Raw genomic sequence first — 15,927 nt, 5'->3', positions numbered from 1 at the left:
TCCCATTTCCTGATAATGTTCATAATGGAGGCATTTCTGGAAAATGACTTCATAAAGTTCCCCCAGCTGTCTCTCTGTGCAGACTGTTATAACACATAGCCATGACCTCACTTAGGCCAAGGACAGGTCTTAATAGCTTGACTGACTATGGTCAGAAACACAGCTTGGCTTAAATTGTTTTCCTTCTTTTCTTTTAACCTACTTAATGAAAGTAGTGTCTCATTCAAGCTGCAGATTTTTCCCAAGGTTCACGGTGGTAGGGCCATGGCACCTATGGGCCATTAGACAAATAAAGTTTGAGTCCTGAGATAGCTCAATAACCTTCAAATTCATCCCTGTACTTAATTCCTTCGAACAGTTTGGTTATTTTATTCTATCAAGTCAGTCATGTAGAGTTGAGGAGTCCGGAGATCTCACTCATCTTCCAAAAGCTGGCTTAGAGCCTTTTCCCTGGGGAAAAGGCTATAAGGGAACTTCAAGAACTTCAGGAGGATGGGGCCGATGTGCCCTGTGTGCAGAGAAATGTTAACTGAGAGACAGAAGAGTTAATCAGACAGTGATTTACCCCATACTACTGGGGAGGAAGATGGGTTTCTGTCCATATAATATTGGAGGTATGGGTGAGGGTGTACGTAATAGAAGACTTATAAACACAACAGACAGAATCAACCATTTATTTAAAATGGAAAAAGGGATGTGTACCTTTATTCCATCGTCCACTACATTTCCCTTAGAAAAAAATGCAACTAGGAGGAAATTAAGGTTGTTGCAAGTGTGGGAATGACTTAATAGTATGTAAAGGAACATAGCATTGGTACTGACACACGGCACATCCCCCTGATGGCAGCTTAATTGATAGTGGTAGTTGTTACTGGTTGCCAACCTAGATTATGAGTTCTTTAAGAAAAGGATCCTGATGTATTGTGTGTGTGTGTACCTCACTGTGCCTTGAAACACATGGGCTTAATGACAGGTAGTCACTAAATACCTGCTGGAGGATTTGTGGATGTGTTTTTTGCCATTAATATACTAAACAAATGTTTATTGAGCATAACTTTGTGTTAGGCATTCTGCCTTGTTCTGTGGATACAGCAATGAATAAGGAAACAATCCTGGAGCTCTCATCCTAGAATTCTGACCAGTTGCACCACAAAATTGGCTGTTTCACTTTAGAAGCAGGTTTGGAAAATATCATCCAGAGCATGAGAATTACCTAAAATTGGTAGTGATAATAACTGTAAATCCACTCGATGTTTCTGGAGAATCTGATTTCTTCTCTTAAAACCTCTTCAGCTATTCTGTGTTTTTCTATCTGCCACGGGATCCTGCCTGATTCTACAATGAGGATATCCACTTCACTCCCTGATCTACAGTATAGGGTCTCTCTGTCATCTTTATCAGCATCAGACCAACTTGTTAACCTGCTTCTCTTTCTTCTACTCTATTTAGCTAGTACCTAAGAGGCTGTGAGTTTGCATAGGAAGAGGAGTGAATTAGCAATCAGGCAACCCAGGTTTTAACCTCAGCGTTGCTATTAATCAATCTGGTTATATTTTCATTTAGTCTTTCAATAAATATTCATGGAATAGCTAACAGATGAAAAGCAGGCCATGGTTAAGAGTGCAGGGTTTGGAGTCAGGATGCCTGGGTTAAAAGTCTAGCCCTGTTACCAGGGGCTGTGGGGAGGGATAATGAGGAGGGGGCTGTTGCTTAAGGGCTGCTGAGTTTGTTGGGGGTGATGGAAAGCTTTTGGGAATGGATACTGATGATCACTGCACCACACGATGAATGCAGTTAATGTTACTGAATTGTACACTTAAAAATGGCTAAAATGGCTAAATTTGTTATGAATATTTTGCCCCACACAGCAACCAAAAATCCAAACCCATTGCCACTGAGTTGATTCTGACTAATAGCAACCCTATAGGACAGAGTAGAACTGCCCCATGGGGTTCCCAAGGCTGTAATCTTCACAGAAGCAGAGCACCACATCTTTCTTCCATGGAGTTGTTGGCCGGTTTGAACCACCAACCTTTTGATTAGTAGGTTAGCAGCTGAGGGCTTAACCACTATGCCACCAGAGCTCCTCTACCCCACAGCACAGGAGAGTTGTGTGTGTATGTGTGTGTATGATGATGGAATGGTCTGTATCCTGGTTGTGGTGGTAGTTACATGAATCTGTCCATGTCCAAATTTCACAAAACTATACACACACAAAGGAGCCCTGGTGGTGCAACGGTTAAGCACTCAGCGGCTAACCGAAAGGTTAGCTGTTTGAACCCATCAGCAGCTCTGAGGGAGAAAAGACTGGGTGATCTGCTTCTGTAAAGAGTATAGCCTAGGAAACCCTATGGGTCAGTCCTGCCTCTGTCATATAGGGTTGCTATGAGTCGGAATGAACACACAACAACAACCAACAACACATATACACAACAGTACATGTAAAAAACTGGTGAAATCCAAATAATGTCTGAAGCTTGGTTGGTGGTATCGTGCCAATGTCAGTTTCCTGGTTTTGGAAATGTACTATGATTGTGAGAGATGTTATTGTTGGAGGTGGCTAGATGAAAGATACATGGTAACTCTCCGTACTATTTTTGCAGCCTTCTGTGATTCTAAATTACTTCAAAATAAAAAGTGAAAAAAAAAAAAAAAAAAAACAAGAATACAAAATAAAATTAAAAAAAAATCTACCTCTGTTACTTTCCTGCCATGTAATCTCAGGCAAGTCACTTAACCACTCAGTTTCCTCAACTGTAAAACAAGGATAATAATCATATCCATCTCATAGTATAGTTGTAAGTATTAAATGAGTTAATACATGTACAAAGCTTACAACAGTGTGCCTGGTACATGTTGTTGTTGTTGGCTGCTGTTGAGTTGATTCTGACTCACAGCAACCCTACGTACAACAGAATGAAACACTGCCCTGTCCTGCGCCATCCTCACAATTGTTATGTTTGAGTCCATTGTGACAGCCACTATGTCGATAATCTCGTTGAGGGCCATCTTGGTTATCTAGTGTTGGTATAACAGAAGTAGCACAGGTGGATGGCTTTAATAAAGAGAAATTTATTCTCTCACAGTTTAGGAAGCTAGAAGTCCAAATTCAGGGTGCCGGCTCCAGGGGAAGGCTTTCTCTCTCTGTCAGCTCTGGGGGAAAGTCCTTGTCATCAATCATTCCCTGGCCGAGGAGCTTCTCAGCACAGGGACCTTGAGTCCAAAGGACATGCTCTGCTCCTGTTTCTTCATTCCTGATGGCATGTGGTTCCTCTGTTTCTCTGCTTGCTTCTCTCTTTTATATCCCAAATGAGATTGACTCAAGATGCAGCCTAATCTTGTAGATTGAGCCCTGCCTCATTAACATAAATGCCCCTAATCCTGCTTCGTTAACATCATAGAGGTAGGATTTACAACACATAGCATAATCACATCATATAGCAAAATGGCAGACAATTACACATTACTGGGAATCACAGCCTCGCCAAGTTGACACATTTTTTGGAGGGATACAATTCAATCCATGACAAGGGTCTTCCTTTTTTTTTCACTGACCCTCTATTTTACCAAGCATGAAGTCCCTCTCCAGGAACTAATCCCTCCTGAAACATGTGAAAAGTATGTGAGATGAAGTCTTGCCATTCTTGCTTCCAAGGAGCTTTCTGGCTGTACTTTTTCTAAGACAGATTTGTTCATTCTTCTGGCAGTCATCAGTATAGTCAATATTCTTCGCCAACACCATAATTCAAATGCATCAACTCTCCTTCAGTCTTCATTATTCATTGTCCAGCTTTCCCATGCATATGAAAATACCACTGGATCAGGTGCACCTTAGTCCTCAAAGTGGCATCTTTGCTTTTTATCACTCCAAAGAGGTCTTTTGCAGCAGATTTGCCCAATGCAATGCGTCATTTGTTTTCTTGACTGCTGTTTCCATGGGCATTAATTGTAGATCCAAGTAAAATGAAGTCCTTGACAACTTCTAACTTTTCTCCATTTATCATGATGTTGCTTACTGGTTCAATTGTGAGGATTTCCGTTTTCTTTATGTTAAGGTATAATCCATACTGAAGGCTGTAGTATTTGACCTTCATCAATAAGTGCTTTAAGTCCTCTTCACTTTCAGCAAAGAAGGTTGTATCATCTGCATATAACTAATTGTTAATGAATTTTCCTCCAATCCTGATGTTGCATTCCCCTTCACATACAGTTCTCAGATTATTTGCTGAGCATACAGATTGAATAAGTATGGTGAAAGGGTACAGCCTTGATGTATGCTTTTCCTAACTTTGAACCACACAGTATCCCCTTGTTCTGTTTGAATGACTGCCTCTTTGTCTATGTAGAGGTTCCTTACGAGCACAATTGAGTGTTCTGGGATTTCTATTCTTTGCAATGTTATCCATAATTTGTTACAATCCACAGCCAAATGCCTTTGCATAGTAAATAAAACACAAGTAAATATCTTTCTGGTATTCTCTGCCTTCATTCAAGATCCACCTGATGTCAGCGATGATAACCCTCATTCTATGTCCTCTTTGGAATCCAGCTTTAATCTCTGGAAGTTCCCTGTCAATGTACTGCTGCAAATGTTTTTGAATGATCTTCAGCAAAATTTTACTTGCAGGTGATATTAATGATATTGTTTGGTAATTTCCACATGCCGTTGGATCACTTTTCTTTGGAATGGGCACGGATATTGATCTCTTCCAGTTGGTTAGACAGGTAGCTGTCTTCCAAATTTCTTGGCATAGGTGAGTGAGTGCTTCAAGTGTTTCATCCATTTGTTGAAATATCTCAGTTGGTATTCTGTCAATTCCTAGAGGCTTGTTTTTCGTCGATGCCTTCAGTGCAGCTTGGACTTCTTCCTTCAATACTATTGGTTCTTGATCATATACTACCTCCTGAAATGGTTGAATGTAGATTAGTTCTTTTGGGTACAGTGACTCTTCCATGTTCTTTTGATGCTTCCTGCATCATTCAATATTTTGCCCTTAGAATCCCTTAATATTGTAACCTGAGGCTTGGATTTTTTCTTCAGTTCTTTCATCTTGAGAAATGCTCAGCGTGTTCTCCCCTTTTGGTTTTCTACCTCCAGGTCCTTGCACATTTCATTATAATATTTTACTTTGTCTTCTCAAACCGCCCTTTGAAGTCTTCCATTAAGCTCTTTTACTTCATAATCTCTTCCGTTTGCTTTGGCTATTCTATATTCAAGAACAGGTTTCACAATCTCTAGTATATAGCAAGTACTTAATAAATGTTAGATACTATTACTCGATGGCACTGGGTTGGGATTACTTTATTGCTAATATATATATTTTTTACCATTAAATACTAGGTACCATATATGGCACGAGGAAATAATGAATAAAAAGCACAATGGTCTTTGTCCTTACAGAACTTGTTTTCTAATAGATTTAATAGAAATTAAATGACTAAATACCATGAAAAAAAAAATACCATAGAGAGTACATAATTACAAGTTGTGGTAGTGGCATGAAGGAAATAAACAGCGTGGAGACTGTGGTCCAAAGAGAGATATTTGAGCTAAGAGCTAAGAAAAATTAAAAGGTCTAGTGGTGGAGAAGGGATGTGTGAAGAACTGTCCAGGCAGACAGAAAACCATGTACCATGGCCCCGAGTCAGGGACTGAAGGGCCTGTGGGGCTACGTTGTGGAGAATGAAGTGTGAGCTCAGCTAGATATGAGGCTGAGGTGGTGGGCAGGGGCCAGGACAGGCAAGGCCAGGTGGAGAAGTTAGGGGTCTTGAGTGTTATTCTAAAGGCAAAGCAAAAACATTGCTTGGACATAGTTTCCCTTCTTAACCACAGGTTTCCCAAAAGTAAAGTTTAGATGAGATGATTGTATAAGAAACTTTCTCAAGTCCCTTTCAGGCTGAAGAATATGAGATTCTATAATGACTGACAGAAAAAGACTGTTTCTGGAAAAAGTAGGAAAGGAAATAAAGAAGTCAAGAGAGGAAGGAAAAAAAAGGAGGCAGACACAGACATAGAATAGAAGGAAAGAAGAACCTGACTAAAACTTAGTAAAGACATGAAGTCTAGAAATGAAATGTTGAATATTCAAGTCTGATATGGACTTGGTACCTATTCCATCTGTGCATGTGTAGGTGTGTTTGACTTATGCATGTATTTGTACCTTCACTGATTTGGCAGGAACCCAAACCGGAGGAGCCTTTTCAGGGAAGACAAATAAAGCTAATGGGCTGGAAATGTTGGAGAGGAAAAAAATGCTGTGTCAATCATTTTGGTTAAATGCATGATTACTGGATATAAAGATGCATCTGGAACAGCTTCTGCTGAAAACCTGGTGTTTAGGAATTGAAATGCTTACTGAGGCATAGTCTGGTGTCACCTTTCAGGAGCTGCTCAGTGGAAATCAAACAGAATTGCCTTAGGAAAGGAGTGGCTGAGAGAGTACTCTCTGGAACAGAAATTTTTATTGGGAGAGGAAAAGAAAAAGCAGTTCAGCCCAAAAAGAAGGACTGACTCCAAGAATGCTAATTTGTTCCAGCCTTCCGGAGCCCCAGAAGAACTTGAAGGCTTCTTACCTTGATATTCAGATGCCGTGGTGAAAAGAAGCAAGCCAGGCAGTGAAAATAGAAAATAAATAAGTGTTCTTGTGGCCCAGATTTCTCCTTTATGAAGGATTTATGAAGGGAAAACACACTGGTCCAACTCTGCAAACAGTTTATAATGCTAATACTGCCTCTGGTTCTCAGAACTTGCTGTTGATGTGGGCACATGTGGTTGGTTGAGTATCATATGAATCTTGTAGCAAATGATGGGAAGAAAAAATATTGATTCGAGTTACCTCAGTAAAGTGGGAAATAAAGAGAGCCCACTAGGGCTTATTAAAGTTATTTTTTTTTGTAAGGAAATATCCACTAGGAATACGTCTTATTCTCTTAACAACTTCCCCATTTGCCAGTGGTTGAATTAGCATATGCCTGATTTGAGTTAATAACAGCAGCTGCCATTTATTGGACATTTACAATATGTTTTAGGTACTTAACACACATTATTTCCCTGAATCTTCACAACACATTATAAGATAGATCCTAATATCCCCATTTGACACATGAGAAAACAGGCTCAGAGAGGTTAAGTAACTTGCACAAAGGCACTCAGGTTGTAAATGACATTGCTGGGGTTTAAATGCAGAGTTGATTCTGAAGCCCATGCTCCCTATGGGCCTATATTTTCTTATCTACAAAATGGAGTGGTTAATAATAATACCTTCAAAATCTCATGTTCCCTAAGCTCTCTCAGGAAGACTGTAGATTCAGCAAGTTCACTGGCATTTCTGTTTTGTACACATTTCTAGCCACGTGGCACTCTCTCACTGGCCATTCTCAACAGTCCAATGCATCCAAAGATTTTCTCCTATCAAATCCCATTCTGAGATCATTAATCCCCACTTAGGTGCAAATGGCAGATAATAGGAATCAATATTTAGCAGTAAGTCCTTACTTGTCTATAGCTGGTGGTTGAGGGCTCACATTTCCCCATCTCAGATGGTCCCGGTATCAACGAGAAGCAGACAAGGCAAGCTTTCTCCTCAGTTTACAGAAGAGAAACTGAGGCTCAGAGAGGGAGAGTGACTTGACCAAAGCCATGCAATAAGCTAAAAGCAGAGCCAGGACTACAAGTCCACATCTCGTGAGTCCTGGTTTGGCGCCTTTTCCAATAGAGTGCATTGCTTCCTAATCCTTGAGGAACTGCAAGCTCAGAGGCCAGGCAGGAAGTGTTAATGAACAAACAGGAGGTGTGAGAACACTTTGCCCCTTGTCAATGTTCACTCAACTCCAGCCAAACTTTGTCAGGTGAAAAGAGGCCTAAATTTTTCAATTTTTAAAAAGAGAATCTGAAAATATAAATTTTTATGTGCAATCTCATGAATTTTAAAAGCTGCTTCAAAGTTTTATTTTAAATCTTAGTGAGAGCCAACTGTCATACATCTGCAAGCTGGAGTCACCACTGGGCCACCGGTTTTCCATCTCTGCCTCATGCTAGGGAGAGGAAAGAGAGCTTGATGATGGTTGCAGGGGTATCCAGCAGCAAGCCCTGTCAGCTATACGACTGCCACTGCCTGGGGGAACCAAACTCAATCAATTAAGCCTCCAAGAATAGCAGAGATTTTGAATCTCAGCCAATGGAGAGTCAGACAGACACACTCCAAATTCCAGGGGCAAAGAAGTTTGTGCCAGTGGTATGCAGGTAAACTGGTTCAAAAAAAAATTTGTAGCATTTGCCAGTTTTCATGGTGTAAAAATTCCCACCACAGCTAATTTGTATCAATGGTTTAGCAACCAGTTTGAAAATTTTATGAATATTTAACAATTGGCTCTCATGTCCCCGTACAAGCTGGCTCCAGTATAGCACTGATAGTGACTAGAGTCCAGTGGTGTCTAATTGGTTGCATATCATAATTGCTTGGTGAACTTTTTAAAAATACAGCTCCCTGAGCCTCACTCCAGACTTACTGAATAGAAATCTCTGTGTGCAGGTCCTGGGAATCTGTGTTTTCTAGAAGTTTTCTGAAACAAGCAGCAAGATTTGGAAATTCCCAATCTAATAGTTGATTCTGACTCATAGTGACCCTATAGGACAGACCCTATAGAACTACCCCATAGGGTCCAAGGAGCAGCTGGTGGATTTGAACTACTGACCTTTTGGTTAGCCGGCAAGCTCTTAACCACTGCACCACCAGGGCTCCTACAGCCAGCTAAGAAAGAACTAATCTTTGGCTAATAGGGAGAAATCATTTAGAACTTTAAATGAAAGAACTAAGGACAGAGAGAAGAAATGCATGGCTTCTGAGTCTGAGAAAGAGACAGACAATAAACATGTTAAATATTTTAAATAATTATAGTAAAACAAAATTAATTATAAATAACGGTTTTTGTTTGAATTCTTATTATGTACCAGTCACCATTCTGGGCACTTCGTATGCATTACCCTTTTTAATTCTTACAACAACCCTTTGAGGCATCACTGTTATTTCTGTTTTTCAGATGGGGAAATTGCAACACAGAAAAATTAAATAACTTGCCCAAGGTCACAATGCTAGTAAGTAGTAGATGCAGACCTGGAATTCCGGTAGCCTGGCTCTGTAGCCTACATTCTCAACCACAATTAGAAAAAGCAACTTCTCCCTAAAGGCAGAGATTATTTTGCATAGAGTAGCTGTAGTCAGAATTTTTCATTGAATTAGATTGAGAAAAGGGCAGGAGTTCATTTTTTAAAAGATGCACACATCTGCCTTCCTCAAGGAATGTGGCAGTCTTTGTCTGCTTTGCTCCTGTTGCAGAGGCCCCTGGACAAAGCCTATTCTGAGTCCTCTAGTCTTTGAGGCAGAAAGATTCCCGCATCATCAAAGTGGAGAGGTGAACCGTCTACATTTTACATCATTTTCTTTTCACCCTACTTGGCATCCTGGAGGGCATTAACACTCCTCATACTGGCAACTGCCTGCAAGTAGACTCCAAACCCCACAGGAGGTATATGACATCTGTCTGTACGTCACCCTGCCTTTAACCTCCATTTCATACTGTCTTAGTTAGCTCTCTGTTAGTGTACCTTCACAGGGGAGCCTTGGCCTCATAGACATTCCAGGTCTTCCAGACATACGGAGAGAATAGAATGACATCAGCCCAATAAAACCTTCAGAGGCTTCTCCCTAGCAAAGTGGAAAAAAGCTATCTTTCATTCATCAAGAACATCAAGCTATATTTAAAGAAATACATCCAAAAGGATTAAATACAACCTTATTGAAATGTTTTGCCTCTTTTTTAGAAAAGATTTAAGGCAAGAATCTTAATACCAAATGCCAACAGTGACCATGGCTAATGTAAATTGAAAGTGGGCCAGCTGTCCTTTATGGTGACTGGGAGAATGCATGCCTCATCTAAAGGGAGAAACCACTGCTGAGCTTCAGGCCACTGTAGGCAAGTCTGTCGATTTTTCAAAAGGCAGCACAGGACTTCCTCTTCTGTTAATGACATATTATGTAATTTGGAACAATGCTTCCAATAAGGACAATTAGAAAAGCTGGAATATAATATTTTTGAAATCTTCCTGAAGGTATGTGAGAGCTAAAAAGAGAATGAAGAATTATAGAGCTAGGATTTAGGAACAAAGGAGGTCCAGGGAAGTAAGCCTTGTGTTTGGATCTGCTTTTTCCCCAGGAACATTTACCAATTCCAGAGGAGGTTCCTAAACAGCTAAAAATAGGCACATTTAAGAGTCTACCAGGGATAGGAAGATGAAATTTTGAGTCCAGGACCAAAAAGTAGTAGCAGTGGGAGAAGGCTAGTAAACCTGATCATTTTGGATTGAGACCCAGAAGGGCTGCCCAAAAGGAGTAACGATGAATTGGAAATAGACAGGTGCTTGAAGGAATGAATTGGGCTTAGCTTCAAATCATTCCAATTCCTGAAACTGAATTGAAGTGATAATGGATTGCTAATGTAACAAGGTAAACATATATCCACTTGAGAATAAGATAACATCACTCTAGGCTTTAAATTATTTCTACAAATAATTCTGCAAGTACAATGACCAACACACAATAAAAAATAACCAGTTACATCAGAAGATAATACAGTATAAATAAAAAAGAACATTAAAAAAAAAGAGAGCGAATAGTTACAGACCCCTAAGTGCTCAAGATATTTATTAGACATAGATTTTATAATAGACTATACTTAAAATATTCCAGGAGGTAAAATACAAGATTGATAATTCCAGCAGAGAACTGAAAGCCATTTAAAGAACCAAGAGGAAATTCCAAACCTGAAGAGTACAATGACTGACATCAAGAATTTTATAGATAGACACAACAGCAGATTGGATGCAGTTGAAAAAAACAAATTAGCAGATTTCAAGACAGATCACAAGAAAATAACAAGAATAAAGAAAAAAGGATAGAAAATACAGAAAGAATGTGGTAGATGTAGCGGGTACAGTGAAAAGCTCTAACTTACATTTAAGTTGGATTTCATAAGAAGAGTAAGGTACAGAGATAATATCTGAAGAGTCAATGGCCAAGACATTTCCTAAACTGTTGAAGACATCAAGACATAAAGAAGTCTAATGTACTCAAAGCAAGTTAAATAAAAAGAAATCTACCTAGGAACAACATAACACAAAATTTTCCATTTTAACCGTTTTTAAGTGTGTAATCTTGGTACTAATTACATTCACAGGGTGGTGCTGCCACCACCACTCTCTATTTTCAAATTTTTTTCATAACCTTAAACAAATAAATCCCTGTTCTTCCTTCCAGCCCCTGATAACCTCTAATCTACTTTGTCTTTATGAATTTTCCTATTGTAGATATTTCATACAAGTAGACTCATACAATATTTGTCCTTTTGTGTTTGACTTATTTCATTTAGTATAATATTTTCAAAGTTCATCCATACTGTTGCATGTATCAAAATTTCATTCCTTTTTGTGGCTGAATAATATTCCATTGCATGTATATATGACATTTTGTTTATCCATTTATTTGTTAATGGACATTTAGGTTGTTTCTACATTAACATGGTATTTTTAAAAGGTATTATTTGTATTAACATCAAAAACATTACATACTTAGAAAATAAAGCTAATGAAAGATGTTAAAGATCTCTATACAGTCATGGCTGCTTAATGTCCACGATATATTGTATGAAATAAGACGTTTTGTGATTTGGACACTGTGGGAATACCATATCATATACTTAGCATTTGTATACAAGAGCATATGCTTCATATGCAAGAGACATTAGAGACACATGTTGCATGTGGGAACCTGTTGTGTTCGCTACACCTAGTTACATGTCCTATATCCCGTTTTCCCATCAGTATTTCTGAACTTTGTTAAAATCTTATGGGACCATGAATGTGTATGTGGTTGGACATTGCCTGAATGGATGTTATGCAGTGCATGGCTGTACTTAAGACTATAAAACATCACTGAACAAAATAACAGACCTAAATAAGTGGAGAGATATATTACACTCTTGGCTTGGTAGACACAATATGATAAAGATATCAGTTCTCCCAAGTTGATACATAAATTAAATACAATCCCAATTAAAATTCCTGAAGGTTTTTTCTGGGGCTTGATGTGCTGGTTTTAAAATGTATAGTAAAATGTGAAGGCCAAACAGCCGCCAAAACAATTCTGAAGAAGAACAAGGTATAAAGATTTGTTGTGCCAGGTATTCAGGCATAGGTTAAATCTTAGACCTTAGGTTAAATCTAAGATAAACAGACTGATAAAATAGAAAAGAAAGACCAGAAACAGAACCTCACATATGTGGTCACTTGATTTATGACAAAAATGCCCTTGCAGTTTAGTAGAGACAGGATCGTCTTTTTAATAAATGATGCTGGGCAATCATATATCCACATGGAAAAATTGATTCTAGACCCGTAAACAACACTGTACACAATAATCAATTCCAGATGGATTGCTAATCTAAATGAAAAGAGAAAACATAAAGTAACCAAAAGGTAATATAGGAGAATACCTTCCTGATCTCAAGGTAGGAAAAGTCTTCTTAAATAGGATATTACACTAACCACAATGGCAGAAGAGGTGGATGAACCTGATAAATTGGACTGCATTAAAATTAACAGTTTTTCTTGTGTACATCACAAGACACCACTGAAAGAATAAACATGAAAACTATAGAAAGGAAGGAGATATTTTCAGCATACACATTTGGCCAAGGGTTCACATCTAGAACACCAACAAATTAATAAGAAAAGGATAGACAGCCGAGTAGAAAAATAGGCAAAAGATATGAACTGTTATTACAGTAAAAAGGATATCAACATTTCAAATAAACATATGAAGTAAAGTTAAACCTCACGAATAATCAGGAGAAATACAAACTAAAATCACAATGAGTTAACACTACACCCCCACCAGAAGGGCTAAAATTAAAATGACTGACAATCCCAAGTGTTTGAGAGGAATTGGAGCAATGGGAATTGTTACATACTGGTTGTGGGAGTGTAAATTGGTACAGCCACTTTGGAAAACTATTTGGCAGTGTCTATTAAAGCTGAACATTCGCATACCACTCACAGGTTTACATCTAACAGAAATATGTGCACATGTGCACCGAGACGTATACAAGAATATTTATAGACTCATTATTCAAAAGTATAAACAACCCAAATGTCCGTCAACAGTGGAATTTAGGATGAAGAAATTGTGGTATATTCATACCATAACGTCATATACAGGAGTAAAAATGAATAAACTACTCCCACACACAGTAAAAATGTTATATTGAGCAAAGGAAACCAGATACACACATAAAATCATACCGGATGATTCCCTTTATATATAAATTTCAAAAAGTAGGCTAACTTAAATTCTAGCATTTTGGAATGCATGCTTAGGTGGTAAATCTATAAATAAAAACAAAGGTGTTATTATAATAATAGTCAGGCCAGAGGTTCCCTTTGGTGGGGCAATGTGTAGAAACTAAGAAAGGGTAGAGGGAGGCTCCTGGAGGGTTGACAACATTAGGTTTCTTAACCTAGGTGGTGGTAACTTTATGATAAATCATGGAGCTATATATTTTAGCTTTGGAAATATATGTGAAATTTTATACTAAAGAATAAAAATGAGAAAGAAGTCAGAAACCTAAATTAAAAAAAAATGAAGTTCTGGATTTGAATGTTAGCTGCTAATTTAAAAACATTTAGAAATCTGCATGGGCTATGCACATTTTCATCTAAGAGCTGCCATTTTGCAACCACTGAAGGTAACTCAAGTGCTTAATAAAGAAATTATCGGGGTGGGGGGGGAGCAAGATGGTAGAGCAGTCAGATGCTTCCAGTGGTTCCTCTTACAATAAACATCCAAAAAAACAAGTGAATCAATTATATATGACAATCTAGGAGCCCTGAACATCAAAGGCAAAATTGAGGAATCAGAATGGGTGGCAGGGGGTGGGAGAGAGAGTTCAGAAGCAACAAGGAGTTGTCAGACCTGACCCGGCAGGAACTGGCACCCTGCAGGCGAAATCAGCTGGCACACGGTGAGGCAAGCAGTGGTGCTCGAAGCACTTTTTCCACAATTGGGAGAGACCGAGCAGTGGAGAGCCTGTTCAACCCTCCAAAACCAGTGAAAAGCAGCGATCAGTCGACAAAAGATAAGTACATGTGTCTAACCTACCATGCAGATCAAAAAGCACCCCTTTGGGAAAAACCTCTCTCCCATTTACCTGCCCCTTCCCCACTTTGCATCTGGTCCCTAGCTGGCTTTAGAGACTGTCACATTCCCTGGGCCAGAAGTAGGATCCATCTCGCGTCCTGAGCCATTCTCCAGGCACTGGGGAGGGAACAAATTAACAAACAGGAAGAGCTCCCCTAAGCGAGGAACACAGGGCAGGCATGACTCCTTTGCCTAGGCATAGGCATAAGGGGTCCACAGACTCTGAATGCCTTTCACCCCTGCATAGACTTGTATGGGGCCATTTCAACAGCATAGGCCCTCATTAGCAAAGCACAACAGGGTATAAACCCAAAGCCTAACTTCAACTGAATCAGCAATACAGTGGAGTGGCAGGTTTTTGACATTTGACAACAGTCTGTCCATTAAGCAATGTCCTCACCTACCCACATTAGGGGCCTGAGGACTGGTCGTTCCACCTGTGCCACCTAGCTCACAGTGACAGGGGTCTAAAAATAAGTGGGGCCTCCCAGTCTTCACAGCTAACAGTATTGGGTGCCCATAGTCTGGCTGTAAAACCAAACCACCTACATGCTCTAGGGAATGGGGACATGCTTTCTTCCCAGACATTCAGGGGTAGCTGTCAGCACCCTGCCTTGCTCAGTGTGTGACCCTCAACTGCAGCCAGATACCTGTGCCTATTCCAGTCACCCCTGCCCATCTAGGATCGTAGGTGAGAGCCTGCACCACATGCCTGATGACTGACTACCTGGATACTTGTGCTGAATCCATACACGAAAAGTAAATGGACTCCTGAGCTTGCATACCTACTAATAGCTCTAACCACCTGGTGACAGGATGTGAGAGCTTCAAAAACGCCAATAATCAAACTAGCTTACATGACTAGCCTTTTTGGGCATATCAAAATGAGACAAAATGAGAAACAAGGACACAGTAAGCAAACATAAAATAAATAAACATAATAACTTATTGATGGCTTGGAGACAACAGTCACTATCAAATCACATAAACAGGCAGACCATGATGATTTCAGCAAGCTCCCAAAACAAAGAATCAAAATATCTTCCAGAGGGAGAGAACTTCCTGAAATTATCAGAGGTAGAATACAAAAAATTAATATACAGAACTCTTCAAGAGATCAGGCAAAACACAGAACAAGCCAAGGAACACACAGACAAACCAACAGAGGAACTTAAGAAGATTATAGAAGAGTATAATGACAAATTTAACAAGCTGCAAGAATCCATAGAGAGACAGCAAACAGAAATCCAGAAGATGAACAATAAATTTCAAAATTAGGAAACTCGATAGAAAGTCATAGAATTGAGGCAATGGAAGTCAGAATTAGTGAGATTGAATATAAAGCACTTGACACCAATTTATTTGAGGAAAAATCAGATAAAAGAATTTAAAAAAATGAAGAAACCCTAAGAATTATGTGGGTCTCTTTCAAGATGAATAACCTTTAAGTGATTGGAGCACCAGAACGGGGGGATAACAGAAAATACAGAGAGAATTGTTGAAGATTCGTTGGCAGAAAACTTCCCTGATATCGTGAAAGATGAGACAATAACTATCCAAGATGCTTATCAAACCCGGCAAGAGGTAGACCCCAAAAGAAAGTCACCAAGACATATTATAATCAAATTTACCAAAACTGAAGATAAAGAGAGAATTTTAAGAGTGGCTACAGGGTTGG

The 15,927-nt window shown here is 39.2% G+C and overlaps 1 protein-coding gene across 4 annotated transcripts in view; it reads right to left on the bottom strand.

Moving 5' to 3' along the window:
• Positions 1 to 15,927, bottom strand: part of GRIA1 (glutamate ionotropic receptor AMPA type subunit 1) — a 394,780-nt gene that overhangs the window by 238,752 nt on the left and 140,101 nt on the right. Inside the window, exon 1 of one of the 4 annotated variants that reach the window (XM_049874163.1) lies at positions 9,605 to 9,652. The exons of the other annotated variants lie outside the window; for them this stretch is intronic. Within the exon in view, the coding sequence (XP_049730120.1) occupies positions 9,605 to 9,635 (31 nt within the window). The 5' untranslated portion in view covers positions 9,636 to 9,652. Of the gene's footprint in view, positions 1 to 9,604; positions 9,653 to 15,927 lie in introns of those variants that run through there. 4 annotated transcript variants of the gene reach the window in all.

This window comes from Elephas maximus, chromosome 2 (genome assembly GCF_024166365.1).
Source record: "Elephas maximus indicus isolate mEleMax1 chromosome 2, mEleMax1 primary haplotype, whole genome shotgun sequence".
In the NCBI taxonomy this organism is placed as follows: domain Eukaryota; kingdom Metazoa; phylum Chordata; class Mammalia; order Proboscidea; family Elephantidae; genus Elephas; species Elephas maximus.
The sequence above is the reverse complement of the archived record's forward strand: the minus strand, read 5'-3'. Positions and strand labels throughout refer to the sequence as shown.